At 49.1% G+C, this 25,464-nt stretch overlaps 1 protein-coding gene across 6 annotated transcripts; it reads right to left on the bottom strand.

Moving 5' to 3' along the window:
- Positions 1–8,569: 8,569 nt before the first annotated feature.
- Positions 8,570–12,965, bottom strand: LOC136556298 (uncharacterized). 6 transcript variants are annotated; one of them, XR_010783626.1, is made up of 7 exons: positions 12,281–12,965; positions 11,693–11,757; positions 11,015–11,078; positions 10,737–10,763; positions 10,284–10,359; positions 9,397–10,180; positions 8,570–8,973 (listed from the first exon to the last, which is right to left on the bottom strand). XR_010783626.1 is itself a non-coding variant. In XM_066549425.1 (6 exons), the coding sequence occupies exons 1-6, from the start codon at positions 12,854–12,856 to the stop codon at positions 9,945–9,947; spliced, it is 1,044 nt and encodes a 347-aa protein (XP_066405522.1). In that variant the 5' UTR covers positions 12,857–12,890; the 3' UTR covers positions 8,570–9,944. The 6 variants fall into 6 exon arrangements, 2 of the variants coding, with proteins under 2 accessions (XP_066405522.1, XP_066405523.1); XR_010783624.1 differs by having other exon boundaries at positions 9,397–9,518; positions 10,695–10,763; positions 12,281–12,890; XR_010783625.1 differs by lacking the exon at positions 10,737–10,763 and having other exon boundaries at positions 9,397–9,518; positions 12,281–12,890.
- Positions 12,966–25,464: the final 12,499 nt, after the last annotated feature.

The raw sequence follows: 25,464 nt of genomic DNA on the forward strand, positions 1-25,464 counted from the left end.
CGCTTCCATCCGCCCGACGGGGGAGAGGCGGCACCGCCCGGCACACCCCAGCGGCGCTCTGCCCCCCACCCCCGGCCGCGGTGGCACCGTCGCATCGCCCCGTGCCCGCGCTCCGTGGCCCCGCCCCTCGCACCTGTGCCGGCCCCGCCCCCCTGTCCCCCCCGGTCCCGGGGCTATCGCTCGGGAGCCTCGCTCGGCGCTGTGCGAGCCCCGCCCGACGGCTGCTCCCGCCGGGGACCGCTCGGAGCCCGGGGCGCTGCGGCGGGGCCGTGACCGCGGCCTGGGCTGCGGGGGCCGAGCGCTGCCCGGCTCTGCCGGAGGGCCCCGGGCGATGCCGCCTCTCCCCCGTCGCCATCGGGACTGGCATCGCTATGGGGCGGGAGGGGCCTGGCTCTCCTGAGCCCGCAGAGCCCCGTCCCGGTGTCACCTTCCGTGTCCCGGCGCCGCGGGCGGGAGTGGCGGGCAGGGAGCGGCAACCGCCGGCCCCGCCTTCCCGTCCCGCTCCGTCGGGCCCGGGCTCGCCGAGCCCCGGCCGGGACCCGCCCAGGCCCGGGGACACCGCGGCTCCTGCCCCGCCTCCTGCCCCCGGCACCTCCCCGCCCGCCCGGCAACGGCCCCGGGGCCTCCGGCACCCGAGACCGCGGCGGGGGCTGGGCCCGAGCCCCCGAACGCCGGCCCCACGCGCCCCGCAACGCCGCGCTCCCGGCTCCTCACCCCCCGCCCATCGGCACCGGGGAGAGGCCCCACGAGTGTCCCGGCCCCGGGAAGAGCCTCGGCCGCAGCTCGGCCTCCGCTGCCGAGCGCCACGAGGGAGCGCCTGAGCGCTTCTCTCAGCCCCGAAGCCGCCCCCGTCAGGCCGGGGCCGGGCCCGGACAGCGCCGGGCCGGGGCTCCGCCTTCCGAGCACTCGCACGCAGCATTTGGCCTCTGGCCCCGGGCCCCAAAATGCAGGACTCGGCCTCTGTGCTCGAGGCCTGGGCGAGCCTCGTTCTGCACCCCCGAAACACAGGGCTCAAGTCCCGGCTTCACAGCCCTCGGCCTGGCCGGCTGGGACTGGGTGCAAGTGCCAGCAGCGGAGGACTTTGTCCCTGAGCCCTCCTCACCTTCACCACCACAAAAAAAAAAAAAAAAAAAAAAACCACAAAAAAACCCAAAAAAAACCCAAAAAAAAAACCCAACCAACCAACCAACCAAACAAAAAAACAACAACAACCCAAAACAAGCAAACAACCCACAGGACTCCCGATTCTGAGACCAGAAAAATGCCCAATTTATTAGTCTCAGTTCACAGGCTCATGGAATTGACTGTGGACATCCCCACAGATGGTCACAGGGAATGGACCTCTCACACATTTGATTCTCCTGGGAGAACTGCTTCAGGCTGGCAAAAAACCCACCCATGGCATTAGAAGGTAGGAAGCCTGCCCTGAAAGGATGCCATAAAATGCAGCCCGTCTGCAATACCGCGTTATCCCAGCACTGTGATATCCCATTATCCCCAGCCGGGTTTGTTGCGCCGCCTCCGGCTCACGGAGCGATGCCGCTCGTGGCTCCGGGCGCTGCCGCGGCGCGGGGAGCAGCCCCGGATCCGCTCGGCCCGGGGGAACCGAAGGGGTGCCCGGTGCCCGGGCCGGAGCGGGCAGCAGCGGGTGACGATCCGGGCGCTCCTGCCCGGCTCCTGAGCTCAGGCTGAGGCAGCTCCCAGCTGCCGCCGCCGGGAAGGAGCAGCTCCCCAAGGATGGCCGCGCTCCCGGGCCATGGCAGCTGCCCCGCCTCTCTCAGGGACAGCGGCAGCTTTGGCAGAGGAAGCGGAGCCCCAGCGGCCGGGGCTCGGCAGCAGCCGGCACCGAGCCCCTTGCACTGAGCGGGAGCAGAGGGACGGGCCCGAGCCCGGGACTCGCATCCCGCCCGGGGACTCGGGGACGCGGGCTCTCTGCTCGGGCTCCGCCAGGAGGAGGAGGCGGATGGGAGTGCCCGGGAGGAGCCGGCCCTGCCGGCCGACAGGGCTGCTCCTGAGGGGAGAACTCGCTCTGTGCTCCTTGGGCGGGATCAAGGCATGGCCAGAAGCTTTCATATTCATTTTACAGACTCTCGCACACCGACCGCTACCAACGTGCACTGTGCAAAGCAGCCACAATGGCTGCAGGCTCCAAAACAAAGATAAACAACGCTGTTCTCCTTTCCTTCTTTACGCAATCACACCTAGCTAAGATTCCCTAACACTGATGCCATTTTCTTTTGAAAACTCTGGCCAATACCATGCCACTGACTAGGTCTCAAAAGCAGAAAGATGACAGCCATCAATTAAAGCTGATGCCAGATCTTTGCCTATTTAGCTTTCCATGACAGAAATCCCTGGATGGATCCACGTGCTCCTCTGCTCCTATCAGCTGAGCTTTTGTCTCACTCTAATCTCATTAGGATGCCCTAAATCCAACCTGTTCTGCTTCTCAGAGCAAAGCCTGCTGCCATCTCTGCTCGTGACCTTTGCATGGCACACATTGTTAGCACACTGATAATGGCAAAACAAATTGCCTCTCCTTCTTTCTGCAGTGAACAGTTCAGCTTCTGGGAAGCTGCGGCTGTGACACTCATGAGCAGCTCTCAACATGATCTCAACGTGGAGCTGCTCTTTTCCAAGTCTGCCCCTGTAGAAAATCCACGTTGTTGGAAAATGTCACCAAAGCGGGAATTGCTGCTGGAGCTCTCTTAGCGCACAAGGGCAGAGCCATTCCTGGGGCTACAAGTGCCTCATTCCCACTTTTCACTGCTCTTGGATCAACCTATGTGTTCATTTCCATCTTCCTGAGAAGCCTTGATCTTTTGTAGTGGAATCAAAGCGAAGCAGAGCTGAGCAAAACCCCACCTGTTGCTATGATCCTTCCCACTGCTTTTATTGATGTTGTTCCAGCTGGATTTATTTCATTATGAAAAGGCAAATTCAAGAGTCTTTTTATCTCCACGGTTTACGTTGTCTTTTGCTGGCTTGGACTTTTGCTTTCTGCCCTTTGCCGGTCTGGGCACGTTCACCTTTCAGGATTCCCATCCTCTGCCCTGCCCGGGCTGCCTCTGGCTCAGCTCCCTTGGCAGCCGCTGCTTCCACCTGAGCTCTCGGCCTTTAGCTCGCGTCCCTTTCCATGGGCCACGCCTCCCAGCTGCTCCAGCCCGGGCATTCCCGCCTGGGAACAAGCAGGGATTCCCTGCCCTGGCCCAGGGAAGCCTCCGGCCCTGCAGGCATTGCCGAGGCTCAGGGGCCGCTCCAAACCTTTGGTGTCCCAGAGCTCCCGGATCAGTGCCAGGGCAGAGCTGGGAGCCTGTCCTAAGGAGCAGGACTGACGCACGCGGTGCCTGCAAAGTCCCCCATGGATATTGGATCCAGCTGGCAGGAGCAGGTGCGGCCAAGGCAGCCCATTCCATTTCCTGCCCACCGAGAGATCTCCAGCACTTCAGCCTGCTAAGGCTGGCACACAAATCCCTGCCCTGGGGCACGGCAGCGACTGCAGCGCACCCAGGAGAAGGCAAACGCAACGCCCGGGGCTCAGTTCTGAGGCTGGGATCGAGATTCATTCTCAGCCATTTCAAACAAGGATTGCACCCCACTGCTCAGTTCTTTCTGCAGCTGGGACTCCAGGAGGAGGAGAAAGGAGGCAGTTTACTGGAGCCCCTTTCCTGCCAAACACTGAGGGTCATTCAGGTGCTGAGAGAAAGCACAGCCAGGGAGAGCTGCCCCTGCTCTGCTGGGATTGCACCCTGCACTCACGAGGGACAGGTGGCTCTGTGAAATCGGTCTCAGCATTTTTGTGCCTCATAGCTCCCACTGAAATGATTTTGACCAGAACTGAGGCTGCTGAGCGTCACTGAGCAGCACAGGAGACATCCAGCAATGCCCATGAGCTGGCAGAGATGATTGCTGGCGATGGCCTGAGCCCTGGGCTGAGAGTTCCAGTGGCAGCAGCAGTGACAGCCACCCCGGCATTGCCCAGAAACAGGAGAAACCGCCCCTGCCCTGCCTTTGGGGAGAATGTCTGCTGTGCATCTCCCAGTTACAGCCCCAGCGCTCCCTGGGCTCCTGCAGACATTAATTCCTTCTGCCTTCCTCACAAGGCATCTCCACTCGTTCCATCGTCTGCCTGCTGGGCAATGCTCCCCTCCTTATTGCACAGGGGAGAGCGAGGAACTCTGCAATTGCCTGCACTGAGCTCCTCTCCCATCATCTCCCACTCCTTTCATGGCCTCACCAGCCAGGAGAAACATTCAAGGGGGAAAAAGTGTGCTGTGCTCTAGGCAAGGCCAGGAAGGGGCCTGAAGAGACAGATTTTGGATTAACTCTGGCTGGAGAAAACCAAAGGCAATCAGGATTGCCTCAAAAAGAAAACAAGAAAGGAGGGGATTGTTAAAGCCATTTATAGAGTCACATTAAGGTCTGTTCCTCAAGGTTTTGGCTTTTGGCACTTCCGTAAGCAGCACGACAGACTGTGGGCAACTGCGACAGACTGCACAGAGGAGGGGGTTTTTTATAAATAATATAAATAATAAAAAATAGAGATATTATTTTTATATTGTATATTTCTTATATTTATTTGTAATACATATTTATAGATATGGGTGTATATAATATATATTGGTATATTTCTATTTCTATTTTTATATTATTTATATTATTTATAAAAAAACCCAGCCTATAACCAAATAAAATCAAAAAATCCCCAGTTTATTTTAACTATATTTAAATACTTTTAGATTTACAATCTAGATTTATATGTCGTTGGATATATATATAAAATAGACTATCATTTATATATATTATGGTATGTTACAATAATATACTATCTATTATAGTTTTACATATTTATCTATTTGTTTTCTATATTTATGTTTACCACTATCATTTAATATTTATTTTTATATTTATATTTATTTCTACTTTAATCTATATATTAGACCATATCAATTCATTGACCCAACTCATCAGAACCACAAAAATCCTGCGCCTTCGTCAGCACCGGTACGCAGCCCACGCTCATCCCATCGCAGCATATCCAAACAAAACCTATTTCTAGGACTAACAGAACAAAGACCCCACGACATTTAACCCTAAGAAAAACTCAAATCAACCGAACTGTCAAGAAATTTGAAATCCCACTATAACTAGCCCAAAAGCTCCGTACATTCTCATCATAAACTTCCTCCTAAACCAATGGCTCAAAACCCCAAAAAACTCAGATACACATGGAAAATGACAGAACTGCTAGTAAAAACAAACACCAATTAAAAAAATCAAACCAACTCATTAAACTCAAAACCCTACAACTGACCCTAAACATTACTATAAAAACCCCCAAAGCTCTACATTTATGCTAACCCACAAATAATAACCAATCATCTATAAAAATTATTTTAAAATATTAAAAAAAGCATGAAAATAAAAACTATTAAAATACTAAAAATATCACTACCCAAATTTAAAAACATATTGCCTATAAAAACCCACCATATAAATGCCCCTGTCTCAAAAAATAAAACTATTAAAATACTAAAAAATATCACTACCCAAATTTAAAAACATATTGCCTATAAAAACCCACCATATAAATGCCCCTGTCTCAAAAAATAAAACTAAAAAAAAAAAATCAAACCAGAAAGAAATCGGAACTTAGGAACACAAAAACCAGAACGTTCAAGAAGTTCCACCATATCCCTGATCATACACCAACTACAAACAACATGAAACAATACAAACAATTCTTAAAAACCGCCTTAAAACCACTACATTAAAAACCCTTTCAACAATTCAAAACTGCAGTGAACAAAAGCCATCTAATAAATTAACACCCAAAACTCCAGCAGCCCAGCTGGCCCTACCAAATCTCTCTGTTGATACATACAGTAAACAAAACCAAAATCCCAGGAATACCTGTCAGAAGTCTAGGAAAGAAACCTCTTGAAATTGATCCTACCTCAAATACAAACCAACCCGTCCAGAAAGTGAGCTTCACTCAAAAAACTATTTACACAGAGTTAATAAGACCAAGAAATAAAACAACACACCATCTACCACCAACAAATACAACAGTGAAGGAAAAAAATCTACTTTTTTTTCTTTTTTATTTTTTAAACTAACTTCTTTTATTAGCCAGAACAAAAGGTTTTGCCAGGACTGTAACATCTTCTCCTTCTCCTTCTGAAATGTCCCTTCTCCTTCCCAAATTCCTTACAACTTCTGAGTTTAAATCCAAGCCAAAAGCAAAATTCGTGCACTTGTGAGTCCGGTGCTCCTGTCAGATTCTGTCTCACTCCACATCTTCTCACACTTTCAGTCTGAGCGCTGTCCTGCCCTGATGAGTTTGACAGAAGCATTGGCACATGTTAAGAGAGCATTTCCCTCCCTGCCTCCCTCGCCAGAGCTGGTTTCCTTAGCGCATTTCAATCGATCCCAAGCCCGCAATGATGCGCGCTCACCTCAAGGCTCACAGCAAGCACGCAGCAGCTCAGGCTGACTTGGCTCCAGGGCTCCGTGCCTTGGATAGCTGAGAAAACTTCCCATGAGCCTCTGTCCCAAGACATTGGAATGCAATTTCCCTGCGCATTTGGTGGCAGCTTTGGGTCCCTCTGGGGGACGGCACCCAGCGTGACCCCCGCCCCTCGCCCGCCCCCCACCTGCTCCTGCACCGCAGTGGGGCTCCCTCTCCTGGGCACCTTGGGGTGCCCCCAACGGCATCAGAGCCCCGAGTCTTCACCCCCCCCCCTTTTCCTGACCCCCAAAGAAGGCTCAGAACGAATCCGACTGCCCTGGACAGCAGCGCAGCGCTTCCCCCAAGCCCTTCCCACACGTGCATGGCCCCAGCAAGGGATTCTGCTGCAACAAGAAAGCGGGGGCAGCCCCCAGAAGGCTTGAGGTTCCTGCCCAGCCTCGCTGTCACGGGCCGGGGGCAGCGAGAGAGGGAGCGGCACAGACGGCGGGGACGGCCCGGCACAGGGCGGGGGCCGCTCTCAGCGCGATGCCGGCAAAGCCGCAGCTCCGGCGCTGTCGGCCGGGCTGCTTGAGCGGCACGGGGGGATCCGCCGAGAGCCTCCGGCCCCGCGCGGGGACTCCTGCAAGGGCCCAGGGGCGCCGGGCTCCGGCCCTCGGGGCTTTATTCTCCGGCAGCCCGAGCCCCGCGGCTGCGGGGCAAAGAAGGAAAGGGGGCACGGGAAGAGAGGAGCGAGAGCAGGGCATGAGAAAGGGCGGCGAGGGAGCTCGGGCTGCGCAGGAAAGCGGGACGGGAAGGGAAAGCCCGGGACGAGGGTACAGGGAGGCTGGGCAGAGGAAGGAGAGAGGGGGAACAGAAGGGAGTAGCGGGCTAGGGACAGGACAGGAAGGAGCCGGGTTTGTGGGGGGAGAGGGAATGGGGGAAAGGGAGCGAGAGAAGGCGAATACGGGGAGAAGGAAGGAGGGCTAGAGAGAGGGACAGGCGGGGAAGCCCCCCAGAGCCCCGGCTGCACCCCGAGCCCGGCCCGGCGCCTCGCCCTGCCCGGGATGCTGCGCTCGGCGGAGCTCGGCTCGCTCCGGAGACGCTCGGCTCGAGTCGGCTCTTGTCGCCTCAACTCGGCTCTTGGCGCCTGCATTCGCCTCTTCGGCAGAGCTCGCCTCGCTTCGGCCCAACTCCCAGCCGCTCTGTGCCTTCGGCGCGCCTCGGCTCCGCTCGCCCCGGTTCGCTCGAGGCCGTCAGGGTCGGCCGCTCTCGCCTTGCTTCGGCCGAGCTCGTGCGATTCCCCCGAAGGCGGCGTCGTTCGGTTGTGTTTTTAGAAATATCTTTCTCTATCGATTGTATCTTTCTATAGTTAGATTTATATTCCTAGAATACTTCTATTAATCCAAATAAAAACCCCATCTCTAACCAAAAAAATACACAAAAACACCTTCTTTTAAACGGTATCGAAATATTTTTATACTTTGTATAGTTGTACTCACATTTATAGATATAGTTTCTTTTGATGCAATCTATTAATAATTATCTATAATATCTATAAAATTCTAGACATGTATTTAAAGTATTATTTATATTGTGTATCGTATCTACTGCTGCAACTGATTTTTTCTTCTAGTTTTAAACTTTATCTGTATGTATTTATGATATATTTCTAGACTTAGATTTCTACCTTCATATTCTTTGTATTTATCATTTTTATCATCAAAACCCTGCCTACTGACAAGTAAAAAAAACCGCTTTCTTTAATGACTTAAAAAATATTTTTATATTTATAATTTTCATATTTCTATTTATCATTTGCTCTCTAGTACGTGATAACATACCTGCTCCTGCACCGCAGTGGGGCTCCCTCTCCTGGGCACCTCGGGGTGCCCCCAACGGCATCAGAGCCCCGAGTCTTCACCCCCCCCTTTTCCTCTAGTTAGAAACTACACTGGAACTTTTTTCTGGAAACAAAGACACGACCTAAATCCTCTCCCCATGTCCCAGACAGATAGATGTTCAGTTCTTAGTTGACTGGGCAGCAGTTTCTTCAATAGAACGAGAAACAATATGGAAACGTTTTAGCTACAAGCAAATAGGCAAATCTGAACAAGGTCCTGGTGGCCAGCCGCTGCAGTTATTTTGAAGCAATTTTTTAAACAATCAAGTACTGATCCCACAAAAAATAAAGCAAAAAGCTGACTACTGGCTAAGAAAGAAGGAAAAATTAACTTTTGACGACAACAACAACATTCCAAGGACACAGGCTTTTTTCCAATCTCATACCTTATTGCTACCTCTCTTGGGAATTCTCATCGTGGATCCCAAAAGGAATAAATCCCTCAGCGTGTCCTAAAGCACCAAGGAGCTACCTACAAGTGAAGGTGGCTACTTTCAGTGCAGACACAGCTGATGACACAGCAGTAGCGCAGTTCTATGCTGCCCAGGGATAATACTGTCTCCTCTTCTCCAGCAGCTGACTCTCTCCTGCCATGGTTTCTGTAAATGCATCAGAGCACGACCTTAAACACAAACAGGCAAGAAAACACCATCAGAAGTCTTTCATGAAGCACTACAAGAAGGGTTCCAAGCAGAGACCAACAGAATTTCAAGGAAGCAGTATGCAATTAAACCACCTCAGACTCGTTCAAGTATCCGGCAGGTAGATGGAACCAAAATGGAACCATTCAGAAACGACAAAGAAAACCTCCCCAAGTATTTATACAGGAGTCCTTAACGTCAGAAATGGGATGACAGGTTATGTTCAGATAAGATGAATGTTTATTTGGATGTAGAAATAAACTTCTCTCGTGGTCCTTTGCCAAAAAATAGAACCTACAAGTGAACACCTACACCTGCCTAAAAAGACCTAACGAGCCCCTGGCAGCCACCGGCATCAAAGCACAGGGGATGTTTCTAATCCAGGCTAAGGAGAACAATATCACCTTTTGTTCTCTCCAGTTTGTTTCCTCTGCAGTCCTATTTGCTCCTTATGATTTTTACACTCTCTGTATCTTCTCGGGCAGCGCTGAGTCTGACGACCGGGATACGAGAGTCCTTCCCTGCCCTACGGAGAGAACCAGGAAAAAAAGTTAAAAAAAGAACAGGGCAGTTTGAAGTTAATACTTCCGACGAGAAGCAGCACCTGACAAACAGAGTGAACAAAGCGTGACACCTCCCTGGGGACAGAAGACTTACAAACTCTCCGGGATTTACAATCCCAGTAACCAAGCCCTTCAGCACAGCAGCCAAGTGTCCCATTAGGTGGTGCTGCACCAAAGAATGATCCGAGAGGTTCCAAAGAGTGAAACGCACGTTATTTTCCAAAGACGTAAAATCGTGCAAAATAACAAACTACAATAGATCTAAACTACAGGGCAAGAGTACAAGTGTTAACTTGAGGAGCTGGAACCATCCAGGTGAGCAACTGCTAACTGGATCCTCAACAGAGTTTGAGGAACCCTCCAGGATACAGAAGGGTTTTCCCCAGAAATTACACAGGCCGAGTTTTGATAGAAGTACACTTGGTCAGATGCTCAGAAACGTCACCCATCCTCCTCCGGGTGTCCTGAGAGAGCTGCGAATGGCTCTCACGTGGTTTGAGCTGGTTCTGTAAGGGCTCAGGGTGAATTTCACCCGATGCAACCAAACTGGGCAACACCCAGTGGGACAGAAGGAACCCAAAGCTTGTTTTACCCAAAGCTTGGGTAAGCAGAGCTCCACCAAATACTGAGGAAACGGACAGAACAGGGTAACAAATAATAAACATACCTTTTTTTTTTTTTTTTTTTTCAGATGAGCAAAACAATTAAGGAGAAGGTGGAAAACTCACCATGACTGAACATTTCATCACCTGTAAGCTGACCATCCTTAGCATAGAGGACTCCAAATTTAAAATTCACCAATCCCTGGGAAATAAAGCCAGATATTGTATGATAAACAGTCAAACAGAAGACATAACAATTTGTTCCTCTAAGGACTTTCATGTATGTACGTATCTTTGTATACATCCTACGCATTAGAACATACATTTTATACCATCTCCCAATACATAACAATTTACCTTTAAACTTTGATAGTATAGCATAAAATCATTAACTTATATTGGTGATCTATTATTATTAAGTTGGTGCTTCAAGTTATTTTTGCTGTCAGGTTCAAAAAAACATTACTTCTTTTTACTGTAACGAGCAATTGATTTAGAAGTCATCAAAAGCCCATCAAAATACAAAGATGTACTCACCGGACGGGTCTGTGAGCAAGAAGTAGTCAGGCTTGTACTCACCTCTTGCCCTTCAAGAACCAATAAATCCTGTCAACAAAAACAGCATCTTTAGCCCCCTCCTATTAAAGATTCTACAAGGATGATGGTTTTATTTGTGTTTAGAAGTTTGGATTTGAAATGGCCAGTTCAATGGATAAAGAGACAGTTTAAGTAGTATTAGATTATTATTATTATTATTATTAGCTACTGGAAGAAACAAACCAGTAGTATCTATACTTAATTACTTCTATTTCCAGGAAATCATAAAAAGAACCAAACAAAAAAAAGTCACTTCCTACCTTTTGTATCTCAGGATGAAAAATGTCTCTTGGGCTCTTCTCCAGTTTCTCAAGACTCCTGGCACTGAAATGCAAATGAACGAGTGCTTTAGAGGAGGGCAAGTGCACATTCCAACCCCGAACCACCAACCGATTGCAGTTACAGCGCTTACAAAATGAATCGTTCCCAGAGCCTCTGGGAAACGGAACGGTTGGTGCAACTGCCATTTCTTCCCCAAAATACTAACTTCCAACACTTCCTAAACTTAGTTTGCATTTTAAAAACAGAAATTAGGGAGACCCAGGGTGGAGATCAGGTTGAAATTGATTTCCTTCTAAAGCACAGGGCTCTGTTCCATCACCCTTCACTTTGGCTCCACACAGAATCACGGGGAGCATTTTAGGAGGGCTCAAGAACCAATTCTATTTCTCTCTTTTTCTAGTTCTCTCTCTTCCTAAATCATTCAAGGCAAGTCAAATGAAAAAGGACAAGTTCAGCATCAAATGCACACTTTTTCCCTTTGTCTGCTCAAGAACAGGCTTTAAAACCACTTCTTGCTGCCTTCAACGATTAAGACTTGCAAAACAGTTTCGCAAGTTTGATAGGTTTATCATAAAAACCACAGAACGCAAGCTCTGAATTACAGGAAAAGGTACACAGGCAAATATCTAAACTGATGGTGGCTTGTCAATCCATACCTTAATGGAGATTGCACTGAGAATGGTTTTGTGGGACTCCAAGGGAGACAGATTTTCTGAGTACCCTGAAAACAAGAAAAGCTAGGATATATTACAGGACATACCCACTTGTTCTGCATATTCAAATAGGATTATTAATAAAAACAATTAAGTTAAAAAAGAAGGAAGAAAACCAAGGTAATTTTACTCAGCTATATTTACTGCCGATTTAGAGAAAAAAAATAGTCACGGGTGCTGCAAAGAAAAAAAAAGTGAACCAGAAACGCCTACAGTAGAACTTTAAAACAATTGCTTGGATAAAAGCAGCTCATGGAACATGAAGTAGAAAAAAAGCGAAACCAGTATCAGACCTGCCTATTTTCTTACCATTGCACAAGAAAATCCGACAAGCGGTATAAAGTCACTGCCTAAAACCGATCCTAGGATGTAACCAAGAACAATTGAGGCATTTGCTAATCTAAACGGAAACCTTTTCCGGACCCTAGTGTCAAATCACACGTTTTGTCTTGCAGCAGCTCGAGGCTGGAGAGCATTTCCCCTGGGGGTCGGGAGGGTAGGGGCACCAGGGGCTGAGTTTGCGGATCGCACCTGTGCCAGCAGAAGGATCCAGCCCGGCGCTCCTTGCGCTCGCCATTCTCCGGGCCATCGCTGTGTTTTACTGCTCAGCGATGCCGCTCCATCTGTTTGCGTGGAAGAAAGAGCCACGAGCACTGAGGCACTCAGCAGCCGTGTCATTCCAGCCGCTCGTCCGCCCCCGCCCGCAGCAGCGGCAGCAGCCCGAGGGACACGGCTGCAGCTCGGCGGCTCCCGCGCCTCCGCCAGCCGCCGCACAGTGACCGCGGCAGCGCCCGGCGCCGCTCGCCCGGGGCGGCTCCTGCAGCTCCCGGTCCGCGGCAGCAAAGCACCGCCTGGCGCTCCGCCATCGGCGGGCGGCAGCGCGCCCCGCCCGAGCCGAGCCCCCGCCACCGGGACCGCTGAGCGAGGCCGAGGCACCGGGCGGACGCCCCTTCCGCGCCGCTCGGCTCCGTGCGGGCGGCCGGCCGGAGGCTTCGCCCCTCCAGCGTCGCTGCCGCGGCTCCGTCCCGCGCGGGAGAGGCGCCGGGAGCTCCCCGCGCCCAGCCCGCTCCCCCGGCGCGCGGCCGCCTCGGCCCGCCAGCCATTCATATGGCGCGTCGGCCGTTGCGTCAGACGCCGCGCTTTACGGCCGCAGGGCCTGCCGGGAGTTGTAGTCTCGGACTGACAGCCACCGCTCCGTTTTCCGCCACCGGGAGCTGCGGTCCCGCCGGGGGATCAAACGGCTCCTTCGCTCCTGGGCGCGGAAGCACCTTAGGCAGCACCGCCCCTCCCGAATGTCCTTTCTTTTCCACTCCAACTCTTTTTTCTTTTTTTCACTCTGTTTTTTCACCCCTTTTTCCACTTTCGCTCTTTCTTTTTCACTCTCACCCTTTTCCTTTTTCATTTTTTTTTCTTCCTTTCTCTTCCTTCCTTTTTTTTTCTTCCTTTCCTTTTTCCTTTTCTTTCTTTCTGTCTGTCTTTCTTTCTTTCTGTCTTTCTCTTTCTGTCTCCCTTTCTCTATTTCTTTCTCTCTCTCTTTCTTTCTTTCTGTCTCTCTCTCTCTTTCTCTCTCTTTCTTTCAGTCTATCTATTTCTTTCTCTCTTTCTTTCTTTCTCTCACTCTCTTTCTGTCTCCTTCTTTCTGTCTCTATTTCTTTCTCTCTTTCTTTCTCTCGCTCTCTTTCTCTTTCTTTCTGTCTCTCTCTATTTCTTTCTCTCTCTTTCTCTCGCTCTCTTTCTGTCTCTATTTCTTTCTCTCTCTTTCTTTCGCTCTCTTTCTGTCTCTTTCTGTCTGTCTTTCTCTATTTCTTTCTCTCTCTCTTTCTTTCTCTCGCTCTCTTCCTGTCCCTCTCTTTCTTTCTTTCTGTCTGTCTTTCTCTATTTCTTTCTCTCTCTCTTTCTTTCTCTCGCTCTCTTCCTGTCCCTCTCTTTCTTTCTTTCTGTCTGTCTTTCTCTATTTCTTTCTCTCTCTCTTTCTTTCTTTCTCTCGCTCTCTTTCTGTCTCTTTCTTTCTGTCTCTATTTCTTTCTGTCTCTCTCTTTCTGTCTCTCTCTTTCTGTCTGTATTTCTTTCTCTCTCTCTTTCTTTCTCTCACTCTCTTTCAGTCTCTATTTCTTTCTCTCTCTCTTTCTGTCTCTTTCTTTCTTTCTTTCTTTCTTTCTTTCTTTCTTTCTTTCTTTCTTTCTTTCTTTCTTTCTGTCTCTCTCTCTCTTTCTTTCTTTCTCTCTTTAATCATTTCTCTCTTTCTTTCCCTGTTTTTCTAATCTTGGATTTCCATTCTAGCTTTAGAATAAAAAAGCAGCAGTAGAAACGTTCAGGCTACCGGGGAGTGCAAAAAACCCCAAAACGGTAATGATTTTAGGAAAATTATTTCCTCCATGGGAGCTGAAATTTTCTACAGCTGCAGGTGACATAGAGCTTTTATTTCTTCTTCTAGATAGTTGATACTTAATACTCTATTTATACAGCGCCCCCTGCCGTCTGCTTTGGCGCACTGCAGGCACATCGCCCCCTGCCGTCTGCTTTGGCGCACTGCAGGCACAGCGCCCCCTGCCGTCTGCACCGGCGCACTGCAGGCACAGCGCCCCCTGTCGTCTGCATGGGCGCACTGCAGGCACAGCGCCCCCTGCCGTCTGGACCGGCGCACTGCAGGCAGAGTGCCGCCTAATGACGTCAGCCCGTCGACACGGCGCTCCGTCCCGGACACGCCCACTCGGGAGGCCGTCGCGATCTTGTGCGGCATTCCGTGACGGCCACGGCGCTGCCAGCCTATATGGCATAATTTTACGGCAGTCGCGCTTTACGGCCCCTTTTGCGACAGTCGCGCTTCGCGGCCCCTTTTACGACAGTCGCGCTTTACTACCCCTTTTGCGACAGTCGCGCTTTACGGCCCCGTTTACGACAGTCGCGCTTTACGGCCCCGTTTGCGACAGTCGCGCTTTGCTGCCCCTTTTGCGACAGTCGCGCTTTACGGCCCCGTTTGCGACAGTCGCGCTTTACGGCACCTTTTACGACAGTTCTGCTTTATGACCCCTTTTACGACAGTCGCGCTTTATCGTAGTTTTACGACAGTCGCCCTTTACGGCAGTTTTGCGACAGTCGCGCTTTACGGCACTACCCTTTATGGAACTTTTATGGTACTTTACAGCACTTTACGGTTTTTATTTTGTTTTAAATTTATTTTAAATTTATTTTAATTTTTTAATTTTATTTTTTACTTAATGTTTATTTTAAATTTTTCTATTTTTAAAGCTTTTTATTTTATTTTTAAAATTTTATTTACTTATTATTTTTAATTTTTCTATTTTTAAAGCATTTATTTTTTATTTTTATTGTTTATTTAAATTTTATTTTTATTTTTTCTATTTTAAAAGCTTTAATTTTATTTTTTAATTTTATTTTTTTTTTTCTATTTTTAAAGCTTTCTGTATTTTTCTAATTTTATTTTTTATTTTTTATTTTTCTATTTTTAAAGGTTTTTAGTTTTTTTTATTTAGTGCTGCCCAGACCAACTCAAGCGGGTGAGTGTGGTGGTGCTTGAGGGTCTTGCATTACGGCACTACCTTTTATGGAACGATTACAGCACTTTACAGCACGTTACAGTTTTTATTTTGTTTTTCATTTATTTTAAATTAATTTTGTTTTTTTTAATTTTACTTCATTTTTATTTTTAATTTATATATTTTTAAAGCATTTTTATTTTTTTAATTTTATTTTTTATTTACTTATTATTTTTAATTTTTCTATTTTTAAAGCTTTTTTTAAATTTTATTTTTTATTTAATTTCTATTTTTACTTTTTCTATTTGTAAAGCTTTTATTTTATTTTTTTATTTTTTATTTTTAATTTTTCTATTTTTAAAGCTTTTATTTTATTTTTCTATTTTTTATTTACTTAGTTTTAATTTTTCTATATTTAAAGGTTTTTATATTATTTTTTTAATTTTATTTTTTATTTACTTACTATTTTTAATTTTTCTATTTCTAAAGCTTTTTATTTTAATTTTTTAATCTTATTTTTTATTTTAGTTTTAATTTTTCTACTTTTAAAGCATTTATTTTCTATTTTTATTTTTTATTTAATTTTTATTTTTATTTTTTTTATTTTTAGAGCTTTAATTTTATTTTTTAATTTTATTTCTTATTTTCCTATTTTTATAGCTTTTATTTTATTATTCTAATTTTATTTTTTATTTTTTATTTTTAATTTTTCTATTTTTAAAGCATTTATTTTATTTTTTAATTTTATTTTTTATTAAATTTTTATTTTTAATTTTTCTATTTTAAAAGATTTTATTTAATTTCTTAAATTTAATTTTTTATTTTTTATTTTTCTATTTTTAAAGGTTTTTAGTTTTTTTTATTTAGTGCTGCCCAGACCAACTCAAGCTGGTGATTGTGGTGGTGTTTGAGGGTCTTGCATTACGGCACTACCTTTTTGGGAACTCTTACAGCACTTTACAGCACTTTACAGTTTTTGTTTTACATTTATTTTAAATTAATTTTGTTTTTTTTAATTTTATTTAATTTTTATTTTTAATTTTTTTATTTTTAAAGCATTTTATTACATTTTATTTGGTGCTGCCCAAACCTGCTGTAGTGCATTTTTATACTTTGTAATACTTTGAAGTCATTTTGTTTTGTATCCCCATATTTTTCCCAAATGGTTTATCCCCGACTGTACCCCCCTCCTTCTACCTGTGTTATCCCTCTCCCGGGATGAGATCATCCCCAAATGCCCACCCTGCCTCTCTGTCAATCACTCAGCCTCCCATCCCTCCATCCAGAAGTTTCGGTCCAAGTTGTCGAGTGATGAGCCAGAGGCCAGGGGTCAGCCCCCCAAGCCTTGCCCCATACGCTGTCCTGTATGTCTGGATCCCCCAGCATCCATCCCTTAGGGTCACTTAATGGTTGGTAGGATGTTATCTACTTTTGGTTTCCACCTCCCTTTAAATGTGACCTTGACACATCTCCCGGGGCTCTCGGCAGGAGGCCCCTGAGGTGCAGGAGCTCCTTTGGGACTCCTAATAAAACCTTGGATTAACCCCTGCTAAGAGTCAGCCCTTTATCATCTACCGCTGTCTCTGGTGTCTCTTGTGCTGCACAGGGGCCCAGCCCAGGTGCCCTCAGCACCCTCGGGGCACAGAGAGTGTCTCCCCCCAGCCCAGGTGCCCTCAGCACCCTCGGGGCACACACAGAGAGTGTCTCCCCCCCAGCCCAGGTGCCCTCAGCACCCTCGGGGCACACACAGAGAGTGTCTCCCCCCAGCCCAGGTGCCCTCAGCACCCTCGGGGCACACACAGAGAGTGTCTCCCCCCAGCCCAGGTGCCCTCAGCACCCTCGGGGCACACACAGAGAGTGTCTCCCCCCAGCCCAGGTGCCCTCAGCACCCTCGGGGCACACACAGAGAGTGTCTCCCTGCCAGCCCAGGTGCCCTCAGCACCCTCGGGGCACACACAGAGAGTGTCTCCCCCCAGCCCAGGTGCCCTCAGTACCCTCGGGGCACAGAGAGTGTCTCCCCCCAGCCCAGGTGCCCTCAGTACCCTCGGGGCACAGAGGGTGTCTCCCCTCTCTCGGCCGTGTCGGGGCTGCCCCCCCGGTGTCTGCCGACTCGGGACCGGCCGAGGGTTACTGAGAGGCTCGCACAAACCCGCTCGGCCGCTGATTGTGGTGATGAGGGTCCCCAGGACGAGGGAAGAGACGAGAATCTTGACTCCACCTTTCAGAAGGCTGAAATATTATTTTATCATCTCTATTATATTAAAAGAAAATGAGATAGTAGAACTATACTAAAAGAGCAAGGAGACATCAGAAAGCTGGAAAGGAATGAATAATAAAAACCTGGGACTGCTCACAGCCCTGACGCAGCTGGACCATGATTGGTCATCAAGTAGAAACAACGCACAGGAGACCAATCCAAGATGCCCCTGTTGCTAAACCATCTCCAGCCCACACTCCACAGCCAGCAGATTGTTACTGGTTCCATTTCTGTTCTGAGGCTTCTCAGGAGAAAAATCCCAGCAAAAGGATTTTCATCAAACACGTCAGTGCCAGGTGATGGCACAGGCAGCATCGGCCGGCCGAGGTCACTGTGTCATCCCTGCCAGCCCAGGTGTCACAGCAAGGAGGAGAGAGTGCACCCTGTGCTCACCCTGCAATACAGAGCAATACAACACAACACACATATTAACACAAGATGATAACCTTTTTCTATTTTCATTACATGTGGATTTATTGTTATAGGAAACCCAAACCAACAAAAGCACACAAAAAACAGCACTCATCTACCATTAACACCCCCTTCAGATGACACACGAAGTCACCATCCCTCTCATCACAACTGCTAAATTACACCCCAGCAATCATTGGTCCTCGGGAACGTGGTTTCCGGGAGCCTCAAAAAAATCCTCCTCCTTGACAAAAAAACCCCGGTCCCTGGACAGTCTGTGCCCAAACTTTGGTGATGAACGTCGCCTCACAGACTGACCGGGACCGAGGAAAAAAAAAAAAAACAGCCGGGGGAGGGGGGGGGGGAACCCAGCTGGGGATTTTTTTATTCTAAATTTAAAAATGAGTTGAAAAACTTGAAAAGCAAAAGTCACACACACAAGGTTAAATCCAGTAATCCAGTCAGCATGCGCTGACACATGCGGAGACGAGCAGACGCAGACAGACACAGACACGTGCTCTCACACACGCTCACACGCTCTTCCCACTTACACGCTCGCTGCGGCCCTTACTCGAGACGCTGAAGAACGTGCTTGACACATCTTCTGGCTGCGCTCCTTGACGTCAAATGGTAGATTCTGGGGAAATCGGCAGCCTCAGGGACCTGTGAGACGACAGGAAGCGGTCAACGAGTGGCTATCTGACAGCTAGGACTTGTCTGCACTCTGGACCAGTAAGTTTTCTACCCAAAATCCCATAAAAGACAGATGAACAGTAAAGTTTTTATAACTCTTCTACCTAACTGTGACTACGTGCCCTGGCAGGGCAGCTCCAACCTTAAGTGGTACAATATAAGTACACACAACAATGTAAGTCGATGCATACAGTGCAAGTGTACATAGAGTGTAGGTACATACAGTATAAGCCAGCACAGGTACACACAATATAAAAGACAGGACTTGAGATAACTCGCTGGAAGATGAATTCTTGAGTCCTATACCCTTGAGAAGATGGAACCTATAGAAGTACTGCAGTCACATGAGGAGGGTGCAAGACACTCCCTCTAGCAGTCCAAGAGAAGGGCATGGAAAAAAAGGCACTACCGAAGCTGGTAGTGAGAAGGAAGATGGATGTGAACATCTTGTCCGTTTGAGACATTCCTGTCTCAAAGAGTAAAAATGTAAAGATGCCAGAAGAAGGGATATCCAGAAAGGAACGTGAGTAGAACACGGCCTATGTGGCACAGAATAGTGCCGATAAAGCATCGAGACGTAACAAAGGCCTATGACATGGAAGACAACGGACACAGACACGGACAACATAACATAGACATGGGTGACATAACACAGAGACAAGTGGCAACTGCCTGGCACTGTCCCCTTAGGGACCCGAGATGCCTAGCGCAAGATGAGCCAGAGGCTGATGATGCCAAAGGAAAGGAAGCCCTATGACGATAGCACGTGATGATGAAATGTAACTCGTTAAAAGAAGTTAGTGCCACAGCAGTTAAGAGGATGCTCGAGAGGCTCGGCGAGCCTAGAGAAGGAAGCCGAGGGCGGGTGACCGTGGCTATAGCTCCGGACCTGAAGGCGAGCTACTCAGGGGAAACATCCGTGACCATGTTGAGTCGAGGAAGGCGGACGACGCAAAGTACACAAAAATGTGGAGATGGGTCGGAACTGCCCTGCCCGGCAAAGGCTCTGGCGAGGCTGAGGGGAAACCCTCTCCCTTTACTTCCAGACAGCCCACCCCACTACAGACCTCTCTGCTAAGCTGACAACTGATTGCCCTCTGCGATAGTAAAGGTTTTTCCCCTTCTCCCAACCACTGGCCCCGACACTTAGCTTTTGGAAAAGGAGCAGACAAAATCCATCCTTGGTCGGACGTGGATGATGAAACATGCTCCGTGTGTGCCTCGGTGCTGTCCTTTCCAACCTTTGGCTACGAGGCTCCTCAGGGTACCTAAGACAAAACAGAAAAGGTGACTATTGCCCTCAAAAACAGTAACCCCCAGGGCTCCTCCGCACCCCTGCCCCGGCTCACCTCAAATCTTGATTTGACTCCAGAGGGTGCCCAGAAGATACCTGCAAAAAGAAAAGGTACACCCTTAGCATGCTGCTGTGTAACGCTCACCTATGAGTCAGCCTGCCTAAACCCCGACTCACCTGCCCTCCTCCGTTCCTTGGCGTGCCTAGGGCAGTGACAGCACCTGCAAAGAAACAAAGCAGAAAAGCATGCTGAGACACTGTGAAAACACAACCTCCCAAATCTGACAAGGATGCCACACTGATACCTTAAGCTGCACACACCTGGAATGGGCATGCTCGGCCAGGATAGATGGCAAGCGGACCACCTAAAATAAAAAAAAAAAAAGTGGAGATGCTTAGAGCTGCACCAGAAACTGAGACATCAGCAAAAACAACTGCTTCTGTACACTACTCAATGCTCACCTCGCTCACTCGGCCTTGACTGCTGCTCTCAGCCTTGACTTCCTAAAAAGTGAGACAAAGAAGACTGCTGTAACAGCCATCATTTATGCTCCCTCTGCAGAGACAAACAGTGACTGACCTGCTCGGGGGAATCCCCTCACCCAAGATGGGGGGCTCTGCCCTGGATTTTATCCTTCTGCACCTGAAAGAAAGGACAAAAGTCAAAGAGCTGCAGGCTAACTTAAGAGCTCCAGACATCTTGTGTCCACCTACAAATCCCACCTAGAGTCCAACTACACCCCACATTACAAACATCAAGTCCCCGGGACTTCTCCTATTGCACCAGGCTATGCAGCAGGGCAGAGCAGCTCCGGCACAAATGTGTGCGCAGACACCCGTGACACAGGACAGGACAAACAACGGGGACACAACAGGAACAGAAATCTCTGGGTAAGGAAAATGACAGCGAGCACCGAGAGGACGCAAAATTAGAAGACCGAGGTGAAACTGATGGCGGGCTGATGAAGTTCAGAGAACCCTGGAGGAACAAGATGCTAACTGAATGATTTATTCCAAGAACTGCAAAGATGGATGCCCGAGAATCCTACAGTCAGAAGCCTCTACCTGTCCCCACATTCTTACAAGTCCTAATCCATCATAACAGAACCTTGCAGGGTGCAGCTGTCTGTACAGCTCAGAACAAGACCTGAAAAGCCATCTGACTGGATGCTTCGAAGAAGAGTTGCTATTCTGATACCTGTCTGAGCTACCGAGTTAAAAGTTCCATGGCATCGGTGCCAGGGCAAGGAACGCTGAGAGTACAGATGCTAAGACTGGTGCCAAGGTTTCTGACATGCCCCTCAAAGGGCTATGATAAACAACACATAATACACAAAAGACAAGGGACACAATACACACCGGGACTGCTCTGCCCTGCTCACCTCAGCACTGGGATCAAAAGTGAGATTTTGCTTTTATGGGGCCTAAGGGGCCACTTCATGGACACTCCTCACCTCCAAACCTACTCACCTCCAAAGCGGACTCAAACCCCCCCCTCCCAGTAATTCCCAAACCAGCACCCTGCTTTCATCCCCCCTGGGGGTCGTGGCCCTCTACTTCTCTCTCAGACATCCGGGGATGCCGGTCTCAGGTGCGAAGAAAGGAAACCTCGTCAGCCGGGAAGGTCCTGCTGGCACCGGGCTGGTGTCTCTTAGACAGCTATATTAAAGAAAACCAAACATCAATGCCGGATCGTGGCACCACATCGGCCAAAACCCCACAAGCCTGCTACTCACCGTGCTCCTAAGAACGCTCAGCTGCTCGGGCCGCACGCTTAGGGCACGCTCGGAGACCGAGGCCGTCGCCACAGGGGGTGCCTGGGTTAAGAGGAGATGAGGTGATTTGGCATGGCTGAAACCTGAGGGGACCCTCGCTCCTCCCCCCTACTTCCCTGACTCACCACAACTCCTCAGCACTTGCCGGAGGCCACCTGGATGGCACCTTTAAATAGAAAAGTTCAGGGCTTCATCACCAAGTCCTGTAATGCATCCACAGGGCTCACATTTGCAGGAAACCCGGTGCATCGGCCGGCTGGTGACGGGGGCTTGGCATACTCCGAGTGGATTGCCTAAAGCGCACAAACGAGAACGGAAGCTTAGAGCTGCACCAGAAATTGAGACCTGAGCAATAACAACTGCTTCTCTCCACTGCTCACCTTGACTGCTGATATCCACATTTGCTTCCTAAAAAGAAAGACAAAGAACAGTGCTGTAACAGAGGCATCATTTACACTTCTGCTGCAGAGACAAACGGGGCCTCACCTGCGCGGGGGAAACCCCTCACCCGGGATGGGGCCCTCTGGCACACATTTAATCCATCTGAATCTGAAAAAAAAGTTAGGACAAAACTCAAACTGTTGCAGGATAACTTAGGAGCTCCAGACGTCTTGTGTCCATCTACAAATCCCATCTAGAGTCCAACTACACCTCACATTACAAACTCCCAGGGACTTCCCCTATTGCACCAGGCTAAGCGGCAGGGCAGAGCAGCTCCGGCACAAATGTGTGCGCTGACACCCGTGACACGGGACAGGACGTGACAGACAGGGGGGACACAACAGGGACAGAAAGCTCCTGGCAAGGAAAGTGGCTGCAGGGACTGAGAGAATGCAAAAGGAGATGACCGAGGTGAGACAGATGGCAAACTGATGAGGCTCAGAGAACCCTGGAGGAAGATGCTGGCTGAAGGATTTATTCCAAGAACTGCAAAGATGGATACCCAGGAATCCTACGGTCAGAATCCTCTCCCTAACCTCGCATTCTTACAAAGCCTAATCCGTTGAAATGGAGCATTGAGGAGCACGGCTGTCCGCGCAGCTCAGAACAAGACCTGAAAAGCCACCCGACTGGATGCTTCCAAAGAGAGATGCAATTCTGATGCCTGTCGGAGCTACCGAGTCAAAAGGTCAATGGTCTGGGTACCAGGCCGAGGAACGCTGAGATTACAGATGCTAACAATGATGCCAGGGTTTCTGCTTGGCTCCTCAAAGGCCTAAGGTAAAGGACATGACACATCCAACCACACAGAACACACAATAGACAAATGACACAATACACACCGGCACTGCTCTGCCCTGCGCACCTCAGCACTGAGATCAAAAGTGAGACTTTGCTTTTATTTCCCCCCCAAGCCTAAGCGGCCGCTTCGTGGACACCCCCGTCTCCAAAGCGGACTCAGAAACCCCTCCCGGTGGGTCCCTGCACTGCGCCCTGGTTTCATCCCCTCTGTGGGTCGTAGCCCTCTACTTATCTCTCAGGCATCTGGGGATGCCGGTCTGTGTCAGGTGCAAAGGAAGGCTGCCTCGACAGCTGGGAAGTTCCTGCTGGCACTGTTGTTAAACAGCTTCCTGCTGTTTCTTCGTCTGCTCCAATAAAGAAAACGAAATATCAATGCATAACCTCAGCAGCACGTTGGCCAAAACCCAACAATTCTGCCACTCACTCTTTTCCCAAGAATGCCCGGCTCCTGGGGCCGCACGCTTCAGCCACACTCGGAGGCTGACGCCATCGTCGTGGGTACGCCTGGGCTAAGAGGAGACGAGGTGATGTGGCGCTGCTGAAACCTGAGCCTCGCCTCGCTCCTCCTCCCTACTTCCCTGACTCACCGCAACTCCTCGGCCATTGCTGAAGGCTGCCCTGGTGACACCTTTAAACAGAAAAGGCAGAGGCTTCATCGCCGAGTCCCGTGATACTTCCCCAGGGCTCGGGAGAGCGGCACACCCGGTGCGTCGGCCGGTTGGTGCCCGGGGCTCGGCGTACTCCGAGCGGATTGCCTAAAGCGCAGAAACAGGAACAGATGCTTAGAGCTACACCAGAAAGTGAGACTGGAGCAATAACAACTGCTTCTGTACGCTACTCAATGCTCACCTTGCCCACCTCACCTTGACTGCTGATGTCCAGCTTTACTTCCTAAAAAGAAAAAGAACAGAGCTGTAACAGAGTCACACTTTACACTCCCCCTGCAGAGACAAACGGTGACTGACCTGCTCGGGGGAACCTCCTCACCCGGGATGGGTGGATGGATTTTGCCCTGGATTTTATCCTTCTGCGTCTGAAAGAAAGTGAGGACAAACGTCAAAGGGCTGCAGGATATCTTCACAGCTCCAAACATCTTCTGTCTATCTAGGAATATCATCTAGAGTCCGGCGACACCCCACAAACTGCCTGTCCCTGAGCCTTGTCCTATTGCAGCAGCCTCTGCGGCAGGGCAGAGCAGCTCCGGCACAAACATGTGCAGACACCCGTGACACAGAACGTGACAAACGGGGGGACGTTAAACACGACACATTATGCTTGTGGTGAGGGCCTTGAGGGGAAAAGGCAAAAGGGACCCCAAAGACACAGTAGGTAACACGGTACACCGGACAACACGATGTGGACCGGAACTGCTCTGCCCTGCCCGCCTGCACGCTGCCATCAAATGTGGAGTCTCTCCCTTGAGCTGTCCTAAGAGGCCCCTTGGAGAAGATTGCTTTTCCCTCTGCTAATTTTTCCATCTGTCCCAGGAACTCCCAACCCACTGCTCTCCCATCTCCAGGCCGTGGCCCCGACTTATCTTTTGGATGATCGGCGATGTGAATCCACGTTGCACCTGAAATGAGTCTGCCTCGGAGGGCCCCGTGATCGCCTGTTAGCCTCTCGGTCAGCTACAATAAAGAAAACCAAAACCAACGTATGAGTTCAGAGTTATGTGGGCCAAATCCCAGCAAGTCAGCTACTTGCCCTCTCCTGAGTGTGCCTGGCTCCTTCAGGCTCCACCTTCATCCTGATTCCAAAGGTGTGGCCTTTATTATGAGTGGCACCTGGGTTAGAGAAAAGCAAAGTTAAATGGCATTCCTGTGAGTGCAGTGGATGACCTTGTGTGAGGAAAACATGGGAATGCCTCTGCTATGCTTCTGAAAAGCCTTGTGTGTGGAGGCCCTCAGATAAACACCCTTTCTCACCCTGCTGCCTGCAAACCCCCCTGCCCCCCAATAACTCCTAACCGGATACCTGCTCACCCTCCCTCTCCCAGTCACAACCCTCAACTCACCTGAAGCCTCAGTCTCAAACATCATTTTTGACACTGGGCAGATGCCTCCTGTGACATGATGAATCTGCTGAAAGAAGTGCTGTGCTTGACACACCCTGGGATCTCTGGAAGCTGTGCACCTCCTAAAAACAATAAAAACACAAAACAAGAACAAAACCAGAAATTGCAAATGCACTTTACCACCCCTAAACACAAAATCGTGAACTTAAATACTCCCTGTATTCCATGCCATTTTCTTCACAGGATCTTCCAAGCCTCTGTTGCTTTAGATGCCCAGAAACACCTGCTGAAAGCAAGCTGAGATAAGCTGAAAGAGCCTCTTCACTGAAATGACAGGAGAGCCCTTACCCCAGCACATCCCAGAGAGGGAATGAAACCCCTCAGCAAAGGCTGGGGTTAATATAGCCCTGATGGTGCCAGCCTCCCATTCCCATGATGCCTGGGAAAAGGGAGGGGGCTAATCCCACTGAATATAAAAGCCCCCAGAGCAGCTGCAGCTGTTTGGCTCCTCTGACTCAAATTCAAAGGGAGG

The sequence above is a fragment of the Molothrus aeneus genome, chromosome 4 (genome assembly GCF_037042795.1).
Source record: "Molothrus aeneus isolate 106 chromosome 4, BPBGC_Maene_1.0, whole genome shotgun sequence".
NCBI lineage: Eukaryota > Metazoa > Chordata > Aves > Passeriformes > Icteridae > Molothrus > Molothrus aeneus.